Source organism: Phoenix dactylifera, chromosome 15 (genome assembly GCF_051530095.1).
Source record: "Phoenix dactylifera cultivar Ajwa chromosome 15, Ajwa_hap1_PhDact_Kaust_v1.1, whole genome shotgun sequence".
Lineage (NCBI taxonomy): Eukaryota > Viridiplantae > Streptophyta > Magnoliopsida > Arecales > Arecaceae > Phoenix > Phoenix dactylifera.
Genome location: NC_143204.1, coordinates 9,162,773 through 9,182,810, shown reverse-complemented (window position 1 = coordinate 9,182,810; position 20,038 = coordinate 9,162,773). Strand labels below are relative to the sequence as shown.

Here is a 20,038-nt window from a genome sequence, read left to right as displayed (position 1 = left end):
CCAGATTTTTATATAGATGAGTTATATGCCTGAGATGATGTATTGATATATATTGTCCAGGTTCATTATGTGACAGATTATGTGATTGCTGCTCTGACAGGTAGCATTGTTGTATGTAATGAGATAATCCTGACAGGTCATCATAGGAAAGGTGATCATTTTGTGCATGTATCATGCCAAATTTTTCAAGATTTATTGATGATTGATAGGTAGTAGGGTTCTACGCGGTGGCTGGTGGCCTTATGCCTACCCGCACCCTAGGACCGTCGCGGCGGCCCGCCGGGAACGGGGCGGGGGTCGTGACAAAGCTTGGTATCAGAGCAAAGGTTAAGAAGAGTCCTGTCAGAGCAATAGGATGAGTCAGGATTAAGTATAGGATTATACTATGGAGCATAGGATTTTTCTGTATGTTATTTTATGAGTCATTTACAACTCAGTAAAATATATCATGACTCAGTGTGTAACGACCATCCTCTCTTTTTGACTTTTTTAGAGAGATATAAAGAATACCTCCAAGGAGAGGACCTGCTCGTCCTGGAAGGAGGATGGAGCCAGATATAGCATTGGATGCGGGTTCTGCACATGTCGAGCCCCAAAGAGAAAAACCTCCTCCTGCTGATAGACGGAGGGTTGATGATCAAGGAGATGTAGGAAGTAGAGATGCATTGATGGAACAGTTACTGGCGGAGAATCAGGCTCTGAGGGAGCAGATTGCTCGGAGGAAATCTCCTGCCCCGTCAGTAGTATCCATCCCACCTCCTGTACCTGTGCCAGGAAGTTTGGCCAGACGGGCTCTAGATAATGAGGGGATTACTGTATAGGAATTTCTGAGGCTTAGAACCCCAGAGTTTAAGGAGGAAGAAGGTGAAGATCCTCAGAGATTCTTGGAGGAGACTGAAAAGATGATACGGAGACTGCCCTGTTCTGATGCAAGAGCTATAGAACTTGTAGGGCTTACAATGAAGGAAGATGCCTAGGACTGGTACCAGAGGCATATGGAGGACAGATTGTACAGTAGGAATCCTCCAACCTGGGAAGAGTTCAGGCAAGCAGTGATGGATGAGTTTTTGTCTCCGGCTGAGAGGCAGAATCGGGCTCTTCAGTTTGAGAGGCTGAAGCAGATGCCCGGAATGAGCGTATCTGAGTACGCTCGTGAGTTCACTAGATTGGGGAAGTATGCTCCTTACATCATCCCCACTGAAGCTGCCAGGATAGAAAGGTTCAGACGAGGTCTGATTTCCCCGCTTTATAATGCAGTACTGGCAGTAGAGGTCCCCACCTTATCTAGATTGATAAAGCAAAACAGTGGGAGACCAGAAACAAAGAGGAAAGAGCTGAAAGAGAACAGAGGAAAATGAGTATGGGGAAAGGGCAAAGCAGTAGAGATAGATCTGAGGGAGTAGATCTCTCGGAGGGCCCGATGGAGCAGTCTGTACGCTCAGCTCCACCTGCCCCACGTAAGAGGAAATGGAGGGAAAGAGGTCAATCACAAGATACTTTTCTACCATCAGTACCTCGTCCTCCAGTCACTATGGCCAGAACTGAATCTAGGTTCCAATCATGGCCAGTATGTGGCATATGTGGGAAGCAGCACCCTGGCAGATGCAGAATGGGTCAGGGAGTGTGCTACAGATGTGGACAGCCGGGTCATTTTGTCAGAGAATGCCCGCAGGGTGCCACCCAGCAGTTTGTGCCTTTGGCATCCTATCCTTCTGTACAGATGGACAGGCCTAGTAGTAGGGAGCCTGTAGGCAGAGGTAGAGGTCAAGCACAAACATCACAGCAGAGTGCTGGACCATCTCAACTGTCAGCTCCAGTAGGCAGAGGGCAAGGAAGGGTGTTCACGGTAAATCCACAGGAGGCACAGACATCGAATGCAGCTATGACAGGTAATTTACTCTTTTAAATTCGAGGACGAATTTTATATAAGGGGGGGAGGATGTAATAACCCCAAATTTTTTTTTTATATATAAAAAGGGATAGAATAGTCCTTTAAAATTGATATAAGGGGTAAAATTGGAAGGAATGAAAAGATAATGGCATAGTTGTAGATGCGTTGAAGTGGTAAGGGTAAAATTGGAAAGGAATCAAAAGTTAATGGCATAACAGTAGATATGTTGAAGTGTTAGGGGCAAAATGGGAATTTAATAATATTAAACAAAGGGTAAATAGTGTTTTGATGTGACTTAATTGGAGGGTTTTGAGTTGGTTGGCTGGCGTTGGGATGGAAACTGAGAGAGAGTAACAGAGAGGGAGAGTCAGAGACGCAGAGAGGAAAGAAAGAAGGAAAAAGAGAAGAAGAAGAAGAAGAAAGAAGAAGAGGAAAGGGATTCGAGGAGAAAAGGGATCCCGGTTGCACTTCCAGCTGAAGGAAAAAACGTAGATCTCCTTCCCTTCTACACAAGGACCTCGATTTCCAAAAAAGAAAAAGGTAAATATCCGTCCCTATCTAGTCTTTTGATGACATTAGGCTATACAAAGGGTGGATATAGTCTAGAGGGGTCGGATAAGGGTTGTAGAGGTGGTTAAAAGAGGAAGAATCGGATTTTAACAAATTTTTCCGGCACTACGGAAAAACTGTGTCGAAGTCCCAACTTCGGCGAATTATTTAGGAGGTCAAACGGCCTCCGATGATGATGCATGTTATCTCTTTGGAATCCTCTATGAGTGTAGAATGTTAGGTAAAAATTTCATCAAATTTGGAGTCCTGAAAGTGGATCAAAACCGGGATGAAGTAACCCACTGTCAGTTCGGGTTACTGTTCATCCGGGTGGAAAATAAGGGATTTCATGCTATAATAGAGTATTAAGCCTAGATCAAGCAAAAAGGGACCTTGTACTCATGCAAAGGAGTCCCTAATACACATAAATGGTGAGTTAATTAATTAAAAAGAAAAAGAAGAAAGAAAAGAAAAGATTTAGGGAACAGGGGAGTTGAATCAATTAAAGTTTCCTATGTTATAATTGGCACGTAGATTATAGCCCTTGATACAAGACTAAATGTATTGTAAATGCATGTCATAGTTGGGCAAGAAGTTAGGGAACAAGAGGAAGAAGTTCCCCACTGCCTGCTGTAGATTTTTGGAGGCGTATCAGGGCTGTGCCGGATTGGCAGGTGAGTGGGAGTCATGTACTTTGCACCATGAGCATTCCTTATTCATTTTCATGAATGTTGCCAAGTGTGACTTGATTCCACCTGAGCCTATTGATTAACTGTTGTTGTAGATTCCTCTATATTTTGTTCTCCATACTTGATTATTCTGTACATGCATTCGAGGGAACATTGAGAGGAATTACGATGGATCTGAATTGGGAAATGACATCTTTTGTAAAGTGATTTCATTTCATCTATTTCAAAGACTTGTGAGTGGGAGTCATGTACTTTGCACCATGAGCATTCCTTATTCATTTTCATGAATGTTGCCAAGTGTGACTTGATTCCACCTGAGCCTATTGATTAACTGTTGTTGTAGATTCCTCTATATTTTGTTCTCCATACTTGATTATTCTGTACATGCATTCGAGGGAACATTGAGAGGAATTACGATGGATCTGAATTGGGAAATGACATCTTTTGTAAAGTGATTTCATTTCATCTATTTCAAAGACTTGTGAGTGGGAGTCATGTACTTTGCACCATGAGCACATTCCTTATTCATTTTCATGAATGTTGCCAAGTGTGACTTGATTCCACCTGAGCTTATTGATTAATTGTTGTAGTAGATTCCTCTATAATCTTAATTCTCCATGCTTGATTATTCTGTACATGCATTTGAGGAAACATTGAGAGGAATTACGAGGGGTTGATGAGTAATCAAATTGATTCCGAATTGTGAAATGATTTCTTTTGTAAATTGATTTCATTTCCTCTATTTCAAAGATTTGTAGAGCCTTTTTAGTGGTATATTGAGTTGTATTGCACTTCCTTGACCCTCACTCCTAATCCTGATGTTAGTTTATGATTGGGTCATGATCGAGTGAGTGGTAGTCTTGATTATACTCCTTTTTAGTTGAGTATTGGGAGGGTGCATTATGGCATTTATGCATGGCTTGGCAGTATCTGCAGGACACCTATAGTCGATGGGGGTTGAACATCGGCCTTTGTGCGCACATAGTAGCCTTCTGGGTGGGCGGAGCCCAGTCCCTTCCTAGGGGGGACACGGCCCTAGGCGTAGGATCGGCCGGTCCTACGACTTATATTCTGCTTGCCGCCGGGCATAGTAAGACCCCGCGAGGTGCAGTATGGCTTTCCGCGGATGTAGAATTCCCGCGAGGTGCCGTTTAGTATGTAGATGTGAGATGGATTTCTGTTCTGGATACTGGCCAGCATTTACATGATCAGTGTGGTATCTTATCCTGCATATGCATGTGACAGTAGGGAGTTGTTGCTGGTTCGCCTGGGGCGTAAAACCCACCTCCCGATAGCTGTCTAGCATTTACATTATCGATATGGTGTCTTATCCTGCATATGCATGTGACAGTGGGGAGTTGTTGCTGGTTCGCCTGGGGCGTAAAACCCACCTCCCGACAGCTGTCTAGTGATGATTTACATATTGGTGTGGTGTCATATTCGATATATGCATATGGCAGTAGGGAGTTGTTGCTGGTTCGCCTGGGGCGTAAAACCCACCTCCCGATAGCTGTCTAGTGATGATTTCAGCATATTGACACCTGATTTGTATGTTCCAGCATTATGATCTGTTGAGCATATTCATGAGTAGCATATATGTTTACTTGATTATTCCATATATGCTTCAGATGAGTTGATATTGATTGTGGTGATATTGATGATTTACTCCATATTCTCTATGTTGAGATCATGTTCATCTTGTTATTGATCTTGAGATTTCATCTCGAGCCATGATTATATTCTGTCTCATGTGCACAGTACTCTCTACTCCACTCACTGAGTATTTATATACTCACTCCCCAGTTTTGTGTTTTTGATTGCAGGGCAGGTATTGTATAGAGAAGAGCAGGGTTAGAGATTGCCTGCTAGCTGTGCCGCTCCATAGTGTAGCATAGTATAATGTAGATAGAGGTTTATCCCCTTTTTGTGTATTATAAACCTTCTGTTGTATTTAGTGTATAGTTACAGTCATAGATCCTGTTGTGGATATGGGTTTGACCATGGATGAAATGGGAACCAGATTTTTATATAGATGAGTTATATGCCTGAGATGATGTATTGATATATATTGTCCAGGTTCATTATGTGACAGATTATGTGATTGCTGCTCTGACAGGTAGCATTGTTGTATGTAATGAGATAATCCTGACAGGTCATCATAGGAAAGGTGATCATTTTGTGCATGTATCATGCCAAATTTTTCAAGATTTATTGATGATTGATAGGTAGTAGGGTTCTACGCGGTGGCTGGTGGCCTTATGCCTACCCGCACCCTAGGACCGTCGCGGCGGCCCGCCGGGAACGGGGCGGGGGTCGTGACAGCTGTCTTGGAGTCGACTCGAGCTGTCTGGGAGTCGACTCGAATCTCAGAGGCAGTAACTTGGTTTTCTGTCTGTTGATGGTCGCGGAGTCTCGGAGTCGACTCGTGCAATGCGGGAGTCGACTCGAATCTCAGAGTCCCAAAAATGCTCTCTGACTTTTTCCTTGTGTTCCGCTGAGAGTCGACTCTTGCTTTCTTTGGAGTCGACCTACCAACCATCGGAGTCGACTCGCGTTCCACTGGAGTCGACTCGAATCTCAGACCCGAAGACTGCTCTCTGATTTTTCTGCCTGTGACTCCTAGGAGTCGACTCATACTTCTCCGGAGTCGACTCGAATTCCACTGGAGTCGACTCGAAGACTGTTCTTTTGAATTTTTCTTTTGATTTTACTCCTCCAATTTGAATCCTTTGAACTTTAAACTTGGGCCAATAAATTGTAGCTTTCTTCCAACTTGAGAGCTTTGGAGGCCTTCTTGTGTTCTTCCAACTTGCTATGTTCCTTGCAAAATAAATATCTTTCTCCTTGCAACATAAACATTAGTATCTATACTTCAAGGTTTTGTGATCATCAAAATCAATCTATGAATCAATCTTTGGGTCATCACTGTTACACCTGCTAGAGGCCATACCCTGCCTGCTGGAGCCATACCTTCACCATCGGGGGACTCTGGTAAGAAATAAAAGAGACCATGAAAAGGTACTCAAGGAGGACTCTCCGGACTCCTCCTCCTCCCCCCAACGGAGATAAGGGGACGCTGGCTCCCAAAAGGAGGACCCTCCAAAAAACTTTGTTGACTTAGCTAGCGGAAGGCCTTCGCCGGAATCCCCAGCAAAGGCTTTGTGCAGGTATCCCAGATTGCAAGGAGGTGGCACCCTTTTCCCATCCCGGCCGCCGTCTTCTCGGAAGCACCCTGGAGCAACGGTGGTGGCCCTCTTCTCCGTCTCGGCCGGCGTCTTCTCGGCTTCCTCCAGCGTGTTCACTCTCAGGCCGAATTTCAACCCCAGCAATAGGGTTTTTCCGTAGTTCTACCAGAGAATCTAACATAGACATTTCTCTATTACTTATTGATGCTAAATTTGAATACAAATGGTGAAAACTAGTATATCAAGTAGTTTCAATATGCAAATGAAAATGTGATTATTGTGTCATGCCCATAACAATGTTACCAGGTTATCTATTTATTTTTTTAAAAAAATAAAATATTCCCAGCGGCTAGAATTGCTGCCCAAGTTTACACACTAAACCGCCGCTAAAAGTATCATTATCAGTAGTCAGGATCGCTACCAAAAGTTTACGCATTACTTTCAGTAGCAAATAGAGCCACTGCTAAAAGTTTACACAACTTTTAGTAGCAGTAGTCGGAATTGTTGCTAAAAGTTTAGTACTAGTAAAAACAATTTAAATAAGATGTCTGTTACAATATGTTGGTAGTAGTTATGACCAATGGATAAAGTTTCTCTTGCGGTTGGAAAATGCCGTTAAATCCTTATTAAAACCGTTTCTGAAAGTATACTTTCCCCAGTGATTATCTAAGTTTTAAAACAACGATGGTACATTTGGCAGTGACTTGGCCGCAGTTGTTACGACCGCTGGGAAAAATTTGTCCAGCTGCTTTCCATACGTTTTTTCTGGTAACCTGAGTAGGAAAGAAATACAACAAAGTAAAGGACATCAAAAAGGAAAACTATCAAGATTTACGAGTATAAAACATTCCCCGAACATCTCGCAATAGAATCTGAGATAACTCATAAGGCAAGTCGAAGTAGAGAAGGAAGTTCAGATTCGCTCTTCTAGCAGCCAGCCAATATATATATATAGATGTAGATATATATATATATACTTATTATTCAGAAAAAAAGAATCATATTAATGGTGTCATTAATACGGGTGTCTATCTGGCTAATGAAGAGCTCAAGCACAAAATAAGCCTCCATTTTCCTTGCATACTAGAATGTAACCAACATGACGAATGGATATGAATTTTTATTTAGTTTTGGATTGCTCCATAATTGTAATATAGCACTGTAACAAATTATACTTAAAATATTATGTTGTTTTGTTAAAACCATCATGGTACAATGATTATGGTTTTGTAAGAGCTATTACTTGTGCCACGGAGTAGATTACATATGTGTTGGCTAAAGAATAAATTATATTAAATTTAATGAATAGATGTGTGGATTGGCTTGAGTTTGAGTTAAGATAGAATGACGGGCATATAATCATTATTTATCATTTTAAAAATATTATTGTAACTGTTTGTGCTGCATTCTTATGCCATATTCAAGATGGCCCATGAGAGACGTGCTTGTTCAACCATATGATGGCTAGGGGCGCCAATAGGTCGAGCCATGAGTGACTCAGCCTAATCTGATATTTTATTTGGATTCTAATATTGGACCTAAACCCAATCCAATAGAAGATCGAAATAGGTCGGTCGGGTCCACCATTATAATTTTTGACCCAACGGGTCATTCAGGTCTGGTTGGATCCATGTATAACCCGGACCCAACCCAAAAAATTTGGATCCAAATTGAGTCGAGTCCAGTTCAAGTCAACCCATCCATAGCTTCATAACTTGTTTGCACCCCTACGGGCCCAAATAATTTTATAAATTTGGGTCGGGTCGGATCGGAGCAGGTCGTAAGATTGAAAACACCAAAATTATGCAAATTTTAAACTGGGTCGGGTCGGATCGAGTCGGGTCTGAATTCAGTAAACCCATACTCGATCTGAAAAATTGAACGAGTCCAAGTTTAAGACCCGATTCGGCCCCACGGGTCCTCCAAAATGGGTTGAGTTAGGTCTAAGCAGGTGCGGTCAGGTCATGGATCAACCCGACCCATTTGTAGCCTTAATGATGGGGGTAAAAACATTATTGGTATAATAGAGTTTAAGATGGCTATCCCAAAAATAACTAAAGCCAAAGTAATAGACTTCATAAATAAGCTGATCGACTCTATTAAAAGGTATTATGCTAGATAGAAAAGGTGAATATAAACTACTACAAGATTGACCGAAAGAAGATCCAATGTTAGGATTAGAACCGATCAAGTATGATAATCAATATAATCCATGATTTGATATGCATGACAGGAAGAAAAATAAACTGATGGGGACGCAAAAGAAAACAATGATAAAAGAACAGCTGATCCAGCACTTACTTCCACATCTCATCTGTCTTTATCCTTTATTTGAACAACAATAACGAGAGGCACTAATTATTTATCAATATGACCTCGTCATGAAACAGATGATATCTTGTTTATATTTTTTTCTCATAATATTTCTCAAACAACTGCAGTTTGTTTGCATTTTTAACTCCCGACTGGTGTAAATGATGTGAGGTTCCTAAACCCCTCCCATGTCTTCTCCCACACCACGGCCACATAGTTCGCCATGGCTTCGCCATCTTTGGTCTCTACAACAAGCCTATAATTAATTCCAGCCACCACCTGGGTCTCACCCTTCACCACTTTACTCAAAGTAAGGTTGGTGTTCGCCAGCTTGTTGTGCTCCGACACCGCGAATTCTGCAATCTCTTGGACATGGGGATCACTGATATCCTTGATCGGCTTCCAGCCCCCAACAAGAACCTTGCTTGCAGCTTTACGGGCTGCCAGGGCTCTCGGAGGTGAATGAATGGCTATGAGAAGAAGAGGGAGGAGAAGAAGACGAAGGGATCGCAGGGTAACCATCACGGTGGCGATTTTTTGTCCTGGGGTGAGGCGAGAGGAGGCTGCGGTGGGGGGTAAGGATGGGCGGGTGGGGGCTTTTATTACGGTGGCTGGGAGGAGCTGTGGATGATTAGAGTGCATTAAAACAGGGAGAGCTTTGGTTTTGTTTTGTCGCGTGGATAGCGCTTTATGGGGACAGTGGGTACCTGGAAGGTGGACCTAGCACCAGCCCATTACTGCGAGTCTTTATATGATATGTGGTGGTGTAATAAATAAGAGATTGGTGATGGATTGGCGATGGGTTGGCTTCCATGGAAACCATGTATCATAATTTAATGTGTGATGATGCAATGGGTGAGGAGAGGCTTCGATGGAAACAATATATCATTCATTTAATGTGCGATGATGCTGTACACAGTTACACCTTGCATGCTTACCATCTCAATTTTGGATTATTTGATAGGCAATCAAATTTCTAATCAAATTATGTTTGTGTATATAAATATTTTGGAAGGAGGCTCTTGCTAGTGCACGCCAAAAAATTTCTTGAGCCTGCTTGTTCATTTTTCACAGTTCTTAGTAAATACTATTTTAATTGCTCAAATTATTCTGTTTTTTTTTTTTAGTTTTTTTATTCTTCTATGCCGGTTTAGATAAATCAGAACCCGGGGGCTACCCACTGGAATGATGGAGATATTTTGGATACTTATCTAAACTCCGTCAAATACAATTCGCCGGTCTTCGCTTAAAAGACAAATCCAGTTGCATGATTTTGCCGACATGCTAGGGACTGGTAGGTATCTAGGCTACGTGCCCACGGATATTCGCGTTTAATGAAAACCTTGCTTGGCTAACTGACGTAAACTTTGTCAAAAACAATCCACTCATCTTGACTAAAGGCAAATCTAGCTCTACGACTTTGTCGCCATGCCAAGGTCCGACGGGTGCGCATTGGTTGTTTTTCCGGTTTGGCTGCATAACCAGTGGATTCTGACCTTCCGAGTCACATTAAGTCCGGAAATTCTGCTATCTAGATGCCTTCCAAACTGTGGAAAGGTTTCTGGGCCATTTGCGAAAACCGTGTCTGAATGGACAATGGATCGGCCTTTGTAGGCCGTACTAAAATCTTATTTAGGATTATTGTTGGCAGCAGGACTTTGAAAGTAGAGTTCTGTTATTTTTTTTTTACTGTTTGATAATTATATTTTCAAATGATGTACATTTTATATATCTATTTAGTAATTAAATTAAAAAAATATTTTTAGCATGATAAAAAGACAACAAAAAAAATTATATGGTATTGTATAGTATAGTATAAGTATAATATAAAATCTTGTTACAATGCATTTTTCTTTCCGTACAAGTACAAAATCCTAATTTTTTATTTAAAATTGAATAACTTTAGATGGATGACTGGATGCCAATAGTATAGATTACCATATTTGATTTTTATTGTAATTAAATCTAAAATCCTATCCTTTTTGAGTTGTTCCCTCTTATCTTTTATCTTGTTTTATCTCTCTTATTGGCAAGTCCACTATTGCCTCCTACCTCTGTGCCCTCCCCAACCTCGCAACTACCTACAACCTCGATCTTCTTTCTCTCCTCTGTTCCTCTTCCTTCCGTTATCTATGCTGGCTTCCATCCTTAGAATCTTGATCGATAATACAGAAGGGGTGGGCGGCAACGACCTTGATGACAGTGATCGTGGCTGCAGTCGATGCCAACTAGAGAAAAGACCCAATTCCACACTACAAGGAAGTAGCCATGGGGGCAGTTTGCAGCAGAGATCGAGAAACCCTAGAAGAAGACCCAGTATTTGTCTCAACACCTCCGACTCTCTCAAGCATGCCATCAATGCCCTTTGTGGTCCCAAGGCTATGAATGACATTTAATGGTATCGAAGCAATAGGTTTGATCATGAGTAAAACTTTAAGTTTAATAATGAAAATGGGTAGTTAGGTCTCGTTCAGTTAGATTCCGCATGGTTGAAAAGAAAGGATAGATTTTTTAAATTGTACTGATGGTCAACCATGAAAATTAATTAATATTAATATTTTGATGGGTGACAATGGACAATAAAGAGAAGGAAGTGTTGGCAAATTTTAGAAAGATAGGAGCAAGAGCAACTACGAAAGGAGTTGCCAGCCAGCCAGTTGGGCAAGCTCCTAACTCGACAATGACCCAGGCTGACATTGGTGGAGTATGCTGGATGGTAGCTCAGCTTCTTCAGCAACAACAGAAGTTGCAGGCCGTTTCCGGACCTGCACTGCCTATGGAGTCTTATTACTATAGATTCTGGAGGCTTAACCCACCCATGTTTGATTGTGGACCTGATCCTCTAGCTACTGAGACCTGAATTCGGAAGATGGAGAAGATGTTCGATGTACTGCAGTATCCGAGAGTGTGAAGGTCAGATTGGCTATGCCAATATTGAGAGAAAATGCAGAATTCTGGTGGACGGCCATGAAAGCTGCAAATGAGAATGAAGATGATCACTTGACATGGGATGAGTTCAAGAAAATATTTTATGATCAGTATTTTTCCAAGTTAGAAAAGTTAGCAAAAGAGAACGAATTCTTGTCTTTGAGGTAGATGGATGACGTGATAGTATTGGAGTATGCAAATAAATATAATGAGTTAGGCCGCTTTTGTCCCCAACTCTTGGTGTCCGAAAGGAGAAGGCTAATAGGTTCAAACAAGGTCTGAGATATTCAATTCGATCTCGTTTGTCATCTCACATCTTCAGTAGTTATAAAGATGTGCTGGAAAGAGTACTAAAGGTTGAGTTAGAATTGAAGAGATCAGAGAAGGAAAGGAGTAATAAGAAGAGGCCCAAACCTGTAGGAACTCAAAATGACCAACGCGAAGATTTAGAAAATAACTCTAACAAAAAGAACAGATTAGACATTTGCGAGTATTGTGGCAAGCTTCATGCTGGACCTTGCCTCAAGAAGTTGGAAGCTTGCTATGCATGCGGTCAGTCAGGACATTTAGCACGAGACTGCTCGAATAAAAGGAAGAATGACTATGGATCTGCTAAATCTAATGCTCGGATTTTTGCATTAATCCAGCAGAATGCTAGTGCAAGTGATCAAGTAGTGACAAGTATCATCCTAGACAACTTTATAAATGTTTATGCACAAATTAATTCTTCAATTTCCTTGCATCTTCTAACTTTCTACCCCTTTAGAACGCATATTCGAAGAACTAGGCCAACCTTTATGTGTTATCATTTCTCTTAAGAAAGTTATTTTATTATAGATATTTTGTTTTTAAAAAAAATTATCACTTAGATAAGGAAGTTAGGGTTAATACAAACTAGTCTAGGGTTTTAGAACTTAGAAGAGTTGGTAAGATCAGAGTTGCACGGCAAAAGTTTGGTGGAGTAGGAAAGACTAAGTATCCTTATATATTAATAAGCGAAGGTATGTTAAATTTTGAGGATGAAATTTCTTTTAAGGCTTCCTTTAGGAAATGATCTCTAAGGCTTGATCTTTGGAGACCATCATCATGGAATCGTAGCCCTCATAAAGCTGCCCTGGGATTCGATAAAATGCTTCCTTTGGATGGTGGGACTGAGGAAAATTATTCAAAATAATTAAAAATAGTTGGAGTGATGCCACTCAATCGCTTGTTCATTAGGCTACCAAGTAGCCTCAGGAATCAATGATTTTTGACCTCAGCTGCATTGAAATTGAGGAGTAAGTAGCCTTTGGATGGAAAAGACAAACTAAAAAGATTTAATGCTAAATCTGATGAAGTTATCTTTCTTCGATAATTTTCTTCTAGCAAGACATATAGAGTGTTTAATAAGAGAATTCTAGTAGTAGAAGGGTCCATTCATATTGTTTTTGATGAACTAATGATTTTCTACAAGAAAGGAGAAGGCTTTTGATGATGATGCAAATTCTTTGGGCAAAGAAATACAAGACTTTACCATAAAAGATATGTCTATACAAGGTGTAAGAAAACATAAAAAAAAAAAATAATGGTGATGATCAAGAAGAATAGGATCAACCACAACAATAATCTTAAGATAGACATGACTTACCTAGAGAATGGAGATATGTTAAATCATCCTAAAGAACTTATAATTGGTGATCCATCACTTAGGGTGAGAACTAGGTCTTCTGTTAGAGATGCATGTAATCATTTAACTTTTATTTCTCAAATTGAATCTAAATCTATAGAAGAAGCTGAATAAGATCATAATTGGTTAATTATCATGCAAGAAGAACTAAACTAATTTGAAAGAAACAAAGTTTGGAAACTTGTTAGTAGACCCAAGGACTATCTTATAATAAGAACTAAATGGGTATACAAAAACAAACTAAATAAAGATGAAAATGTTGTAAGAAACAAAGATAGACTAGTTGTTAAAGGATATAATCAAGAAGAAGGCATTGATTTTGATGAAACTTCTAGTTCCGTAGAAAGATTAGAAGCTATTAGATAGTTACTTGTATTTGCTTGCTACATGAATTTTAAAATATTTCAAATGGATGTTAAAAATACCTTTCTAAATAGATTTATTGCTAAGAAAGTTTATATAGAACAACCGCTAGAATTTGAAAATCATGTCTTTAAATTAAACAAGGAATTATTTGGTTTAGAGCTAGCTCTTAGAGCTTGGTATGATAGATTAAGTGAATTTTTTTTAGAAAATAATTTTTTAAAAGAAAACATTGATAAAACTCTTTTTATAAAAAGAAAAGATGATAATACCTTAATTATATAAAAATATATTAATGATATTATTTTTGGTGCTACTAATGAAGCTTTATGTTAAGAATTTGTTAAGCTCATGCAGGAAGAATTCAAGATGAGCATGATAAGTGAATTCACATTTTTTCTCAAATTTCAAATCAAACAAACAAGAGAAGGGTTCTTTATTAGCCAAAGCAAATATACAAGAGAAATTTTGAAGAAATTTAGCATGGAGAAAGCAAAGCGCATTGGTACTCTTATGAGTCCCTCTTGTATATTAGACAAAAATGAGCATGGTAAAAGCATTGATTTAATGCTTTATAGAGGCATGATAGTTTCTTTGTTATATCTTACTGTTAGTAGAATTGATATCATGTTTAGTATTTGTTTGTGTACAAAATATCAATTTGATCCTAAAGGTTCATATTTAATTATTATTAAAAGAATCTTAAAATATTTAAAAGGAACACAAAATCTAAGTTTATAGTACTCTAATCAATTCTCAATCAACTTAGTTGGATAAATAGGTACAGATTTTACTAGTTGAAAAATTGATAAAAAAAGTACTAGTGGAACTTGCTAATTTTTAGGATTTAACTTAATCTTCCTATTTACAAAGAAATAAAATTTGGTAACCTTGTTTACAGTTGAGACTGGATACATTACAATCAAAAGTTGTGGGGCTCAAATCTTGTGGATTAAGCAACAACTTGAGGATTATAGCATAAAATTTGATAAAATACCCATACAATGTGATAATATAAGAGCTATCATCTTAACTAAAAATTTCATACAATAATTAAGAACTACACACATTGCAATATGACATCAATTCATAAGAGATCATGTTCAAAACAATGATGTAATTACTGATTTTGTTTATTCTGAAAAACAATTAGCTAATATTTTTACTAAACCTGTTAGTGAAGACAAACATGTTTGATTAAGAGTGAACTTAGAATTTGCAATCCTTTCTACTATTATCCTTCTACTAAAATCTATCAGTTAAACGCTTGTTTACTATAGTTAATTAACTCAATTTCAATTTCATTTTGATGAAAATGTTGAATCCCTTTTTTTTGTGAGTCGACTCTGAATCTGAGAAGTCGACTCTGGATCATAAGGAGTCGACTTCTTGGAGTAAGGAGAAGCTTCAAGTCGACTCAAGAGTTAACTCGAAGTTCTACTGGCAGTGAAGGAGTCGACTATTAGAAATTGAGGGGCGACCTCACCACTCAGGAGCCGACTCGAAAGTGAGTTCGAGCCGACCCTTATGTCGGGAGACGGATGTTATATCCGAACGATCCCAATTCTGTTTCATTTTATCTACTCCCTCCTTCTATTTGAATCTCTCACCTACCATTTTCTCCTCCAAAATAAGTTCAACCATGATAGAGAATTCTTTCCTTTTGGGTGGATTGGTCCCTCATGGCTCCTAAGAAGGAGATTGCTCAACGGATGAAGTGGACGGAAACCCTAGTTCTATTAGAAAGAAGAACCAAAGCTCAGATGGATTGAGTGCCTCCGTAGGCTAAAGAGACAACTGCTTCCCCTCCCAATGCTATTCCAAGTTAGGTACCACTCTCTACAAGGGTTTTGACTATCGATCGCAAGATAGATTTTGAGTTTTTGCAACGAGAGGGTTTCTCAATTAGAAGTAAACTAAAGCAGATGTGTTGGAAATTTATGTGCTCAAGGTGAGTCCTCTAAATCTACCCTCACTCATATTCCGCCACATGTACAAGGCAGCAAGCAAGTCGAAGGTATCTCTATTTTATGGCATGATTCTAAGCTTGGTGCTTAGAAACATGGTGTTGTGCTTGAAAGAGAAACTTCGAGAGCATTGCTGCACACCAACACCTAGGATGACCGCTCCCTATATTGAATAGGTTATTCCAAGATTGATGGTCATTGGGTGCGACATGATGCTACTAGGAGACAAGATGAGCCTATAGAGACTAGACCTAGCGAAACTATAGCCTCTATTGATGAGCATACTAAGCCACCTGCCCCCATGGAGATGTATTCAGCTGAGGAGCATAGTGTAAAGACTTTATGACATTTTTTGACTTTTAGCCTCCATATCTAGAGAGCAGCTTGAGTCACACTATTAGGATGGATGAGGCGTAGATGAAGTCCATTATTGAGCGAGTGCTTGCTAGAGTGATGGCTTCTAGACTTCTTGGATAGGGGGGACAGCAAACCCCTACATCACCACATGGTGCACTTCCCACGGATTAGAGATTGTAGCATCATTTTCTTTGTTGACCCAGATGGTTGCTGAGTTGAGGCCTGACGTCTTTGACATTCGGATATTGGTGATTAGCTAGTTTAGGAGGACTATAGATATTGAGGGGGAGACAAGTGCTCAAAAGATTAGTGAGCATATTCTTGGAATACTTAAAGAAGTTCAAGATGAATCAAGACATCTAATAGAATCTCTTATTGCATTGGCCTCTACTTTTGTTGAGATGATCGGACACTTCACGTAGGAGTTGAGTGTTGGAATCCCTCGCACGCCGCAGAAAATTTCAGAAAAATTCTGCGCGCAGCGGAAGACATGCGCGAGATTCCGTTCATCGCATGAACATATTTTAAAACCGTCGTTCGTAGATAGATTAGGATTAAATACTTTTACATAATATTAGGAAGATCAGATCTTCACCTTGAGCGGGTAGATATTCACCGCAATCTGATGATCGTGGTATTTGTTGGAAGGTTCGCTTGAGCCGCACACGCGTCCGGCCTCTACGGGTATCCACACGAGGCAGAGAACCAATCCAAACTCTCTAATCTCCCTGGGGTGCTAGCTCCCTTGCAGAGATATGTTTTGATGGCTGAAATCCTCTCTTGATTTATCAACTCTTTGATAGATCTCAAGAGGAAGAAGAAGGACTTGAAAGGGAGGAAGAAGATCCCATCTTGCTGCCTCCTTTTCTTTTATTCTTGTGGATGGAAGAAGGGTGAAGAGAGAAAGCCATACACCACCCTATTTTTTTTTGATGCTCATGCTGAAACCCCAAGAGGAAGGAGGCTTGCCCATGGCACAAAAACCAAGAGGGAGGAGGCACTCTCACGGCACAAAAGAAAAGGAGAGAGGGGAGGAGCTCTCACGTCACAAAAGAACCATGATATGGGCTGCCCCTTTGTTTCCCCTTTTCTTCCCCTTTTTTTTTTGTTTGTGTGCGGCTGAAACCATCATGGGAGAGAGGGGCTGCCGTATCCTCTTTCTTTTTATAAGAAGAGGGGGCCACATGCTCCCCTTTTTTTTTTTGTTTGAACCCTAGGCGTGAGCTCCTACAAATTAGGAGCTCACGTCTATCTTTTGGCAAGAGGAGGGGCGTACGCCCCTCCCTCTAATCCTCTCATGTCCCACGCCCAAGCCTCATCTCATGAGGTGCGTGGGCCCCACTTTCAGCCCCTTTTAATTCCCTCACAATTGAGGTCTAATCTAATTAGATCTCAATCAATTTATGAATCAATTAGGACTTATCCATATGAGTCCTAATCCAATTATGACCCAATTGAATCTTGACTCAATTAAATTCTTCAATCCTAATCCAATTAGGAGTCATCTTAATTTATTAGATCAAAAATAATTAGGACTTTAGGAATCCTAAAGTGATTAGGACTCATATAATTTTAGTCCTAATCCAATTAGGACTTTAGGAACCTACTCCAAGTAGGACTCTAATTTAATTTGAAGTCCTAATCTAATTAGGACTCTAGGAGTCCTACTGCAAATAGGACTCTTATTAAATAAGATCAAGCCCAATTAATTAAGTCCAATTGATTTAATTAAATTGCAATCCAATTGCAATTATTCCTTCTTCTACTCACTAACTTTTAGTGAGTTAAAACAATTATCAATCAAATTGATAATTATAAATTATTTGTGATTGCAAATCACAATTCAACCATCGGATCGGTCAATACCTCTATTGTGTGTGACCCCATAGGTTCTATTCTGTCTGGTAGTGAGATATATTGCGATCTCTATCACAATATCATTGAAAACTCCTTTCAATGGGTTGGAACAATTCCAACTCAACCCACCAGGGATCATCGATCATCAAGATAGTCCCTGTGAGTCTCACCATCCACTAGTGACACCTAGCAGCATGTAGTGGCAACCCAGCAGAATGGAATGATGAACCTCTAGGTGCAGTTATCGTATGATACAGTCCTTCTATCGTGGATCCCTACAGAACGGAGGTCATGGATAACTCGTCAAACCCCGTCGTCTGTCATATGTCTAGATTTATTCGAGTTAAGTTCGAGAATGGAAAACTCCTTTTCCATTGTACATACTACCCCGGCCGAGGATTTACGAACTCAGTCTCATAAATCACATAGGATCTCTCTTAACCTATCAAGATCGATAGATTCCATCTAGATGCACCCCTACTCCTACAATGAACCTACTGCAGCCAATCTGCACCACAAGAACCCAATTGGCTAGGGCTCATGTTTATGTGCTCGTCAAACTACAGCAACCTCACTGTGAATAGCCGAGGCATCGCAGGTCAAAGGACCAGTCATACAACTACAGCATCAAGTAAGTCACTGACGAGTGGATAGACATCCAAGTGACTACTTGCTATGGTCACGCTCAGTACCCTTGTTCTCTAACAAGCACTTGCACAATTGCTCCAGTGTCGCCACACTGTGGACTCAAGACTCGTCCATCAAAGAAAGCGATCTGTGCACTAATCTCAGCGGATCGATCACCGTCCTCGTGATGATCCATCGATCAGGAGCAATTCAGAAATTAATCACCAATGACACATGCCTCAAATTCTCAACTCTTGAGAATATGCGTCATCATCTTATTAATTTCTTTGACGATTCATGGACACATAAGAACATGAATGAAAAGAATGCCCATTCTAATAAATTCATTATTAGGTCAAGTACAAATTTATGTCCCAGAATAAAATAATGCGTCAGCCAAATTGGCTTCTAGGGCATACTTCTAACAATCTCCTACTTGTACTAAAGCCAATCAGCTATAAACCTAAGCCCCATCTTCTCAAGATGCGCTTCAGTTTTCTGCTGACTTATCTGCTTAGTGAATGGGTCCACCACATTTCCTGTGGAGTCTACTCTCTGATCCTTTACTTATTTCTTTTCAAGGTAGTCGCTTATTAGGTTAAACCACCGCTCTATGTGCTTCGGCTTCTGGTGAGACCTTGGCTCTTTAGCTAGTGCTATGGTGCCTTTGTTATCGCAGTAGCTGAAAGTGAATCCTAGGTTCTTCGGTGTTAAGCATGCGGATTTTTTTTTTTTTTTAAAACCATGGCTGAACCTGATCGGGTTGCCTACGTACCCCTTCATAAGGGGGATCAAGCCATACGTAGTTCTTTTTAAGTTTTAAAACGCAGCAGAAAAATCGAATCAAACAATTTAAATCATGCATGCTTACAAGATCAAATCTAGAAATCAGCACCTTAAGAACACATAGGATTATGCCGGAATCGTTTAAACAATTATGCTAAAACTTTCATGCATGATTAACTATCAGATCTGTAACTTAAGAACTCTATTCCGATTAATCTCCGAATATCCATTGAATGGATTCTGGAGATATCTCCGTGAGGAGCCCCAAAAGAGGGTAAAACCTCGGGGAATCAGACCTAGATCTTGACACCATAATAAAAGATTAATGTAGGATTAATACCTTTTATGATGGATGAAACTTGTGGATCTGATCCTCGACTTCGCAGCCACGCACACGAATGGCCTCTACGAGAAGTCCACGCGAAGTTCCTGAAGAGATCCAATCCTACGGAAGTGCTAGCTTGCGCAGAATTTCTTGAGGCTGAAATTTGATCTTCCAAACGCTATCAACTTTTGATCCGCCTTCTTGGAAGAACTTGGAGGAAAGGTTTAAAGGGATTGAAGAGGACTTAGATCTGATCTAAAGACTCTTATCAGGGACCCCTAACACTAATGGCGCGATGGACTTAGAGGAGGAAGAAGTCAGCTAGATTGAATGCAGAATTTTTCCATGCATGAACTAGGGTTTCTCTCTTTTCTTTTCCCTTTTTTCTTCTTCTTTTTCTCTCTTTTTTCCTTGAATTCGACCACCAGATGATGGAGGTCCTTTTAATGTTGCTCTCCTACCTAACTTCATGCCAACCATCCCATATTTGTGGAGGATTTTGTGGGGTTTTGAATTTTGAATTCAAAATTCAAGT

The 20,038-nt window shown here is 40.1% G+C and overlaps 1 protein-coding gene across 1 annotated transcript; it reads right to left on the bottom strand.

The window, feature by feature from the left end:
• Positions 1 to 7,599: 7,599 nt before the first annotated feature.
• Positions 7,600 to 9,360, bottom strand: LOC120107087 (cysteine proteinase inhibitor 1-like). Its single transcript, XM_039120238.3, has one exon. The coding sequence runs from the start codon at positions 9,267 to 9,269 to the stop codon at positions 8,769 to 8,771; it is 501 nt and encodes a 166-aa protein (XP_038976166.3). The 5' UTR covers positions 9,270 to 9,360; the 3' UTR covers positions 7,600 to 8,768.
• Between the last annotated feature and the right edge of the window lie 10,678 nt (positions 9,361 to 20,038).

Bases quoted from the DNA above. Each gene is read 5' to 3' on its own strand.
- LOC120107087 (XM_039120238.3), bottom strand. From the start codon at position 9,269: ATGCACTCTAATCATCCACAGCTCCTCCCAGCCACCGTAATAAAAGCC.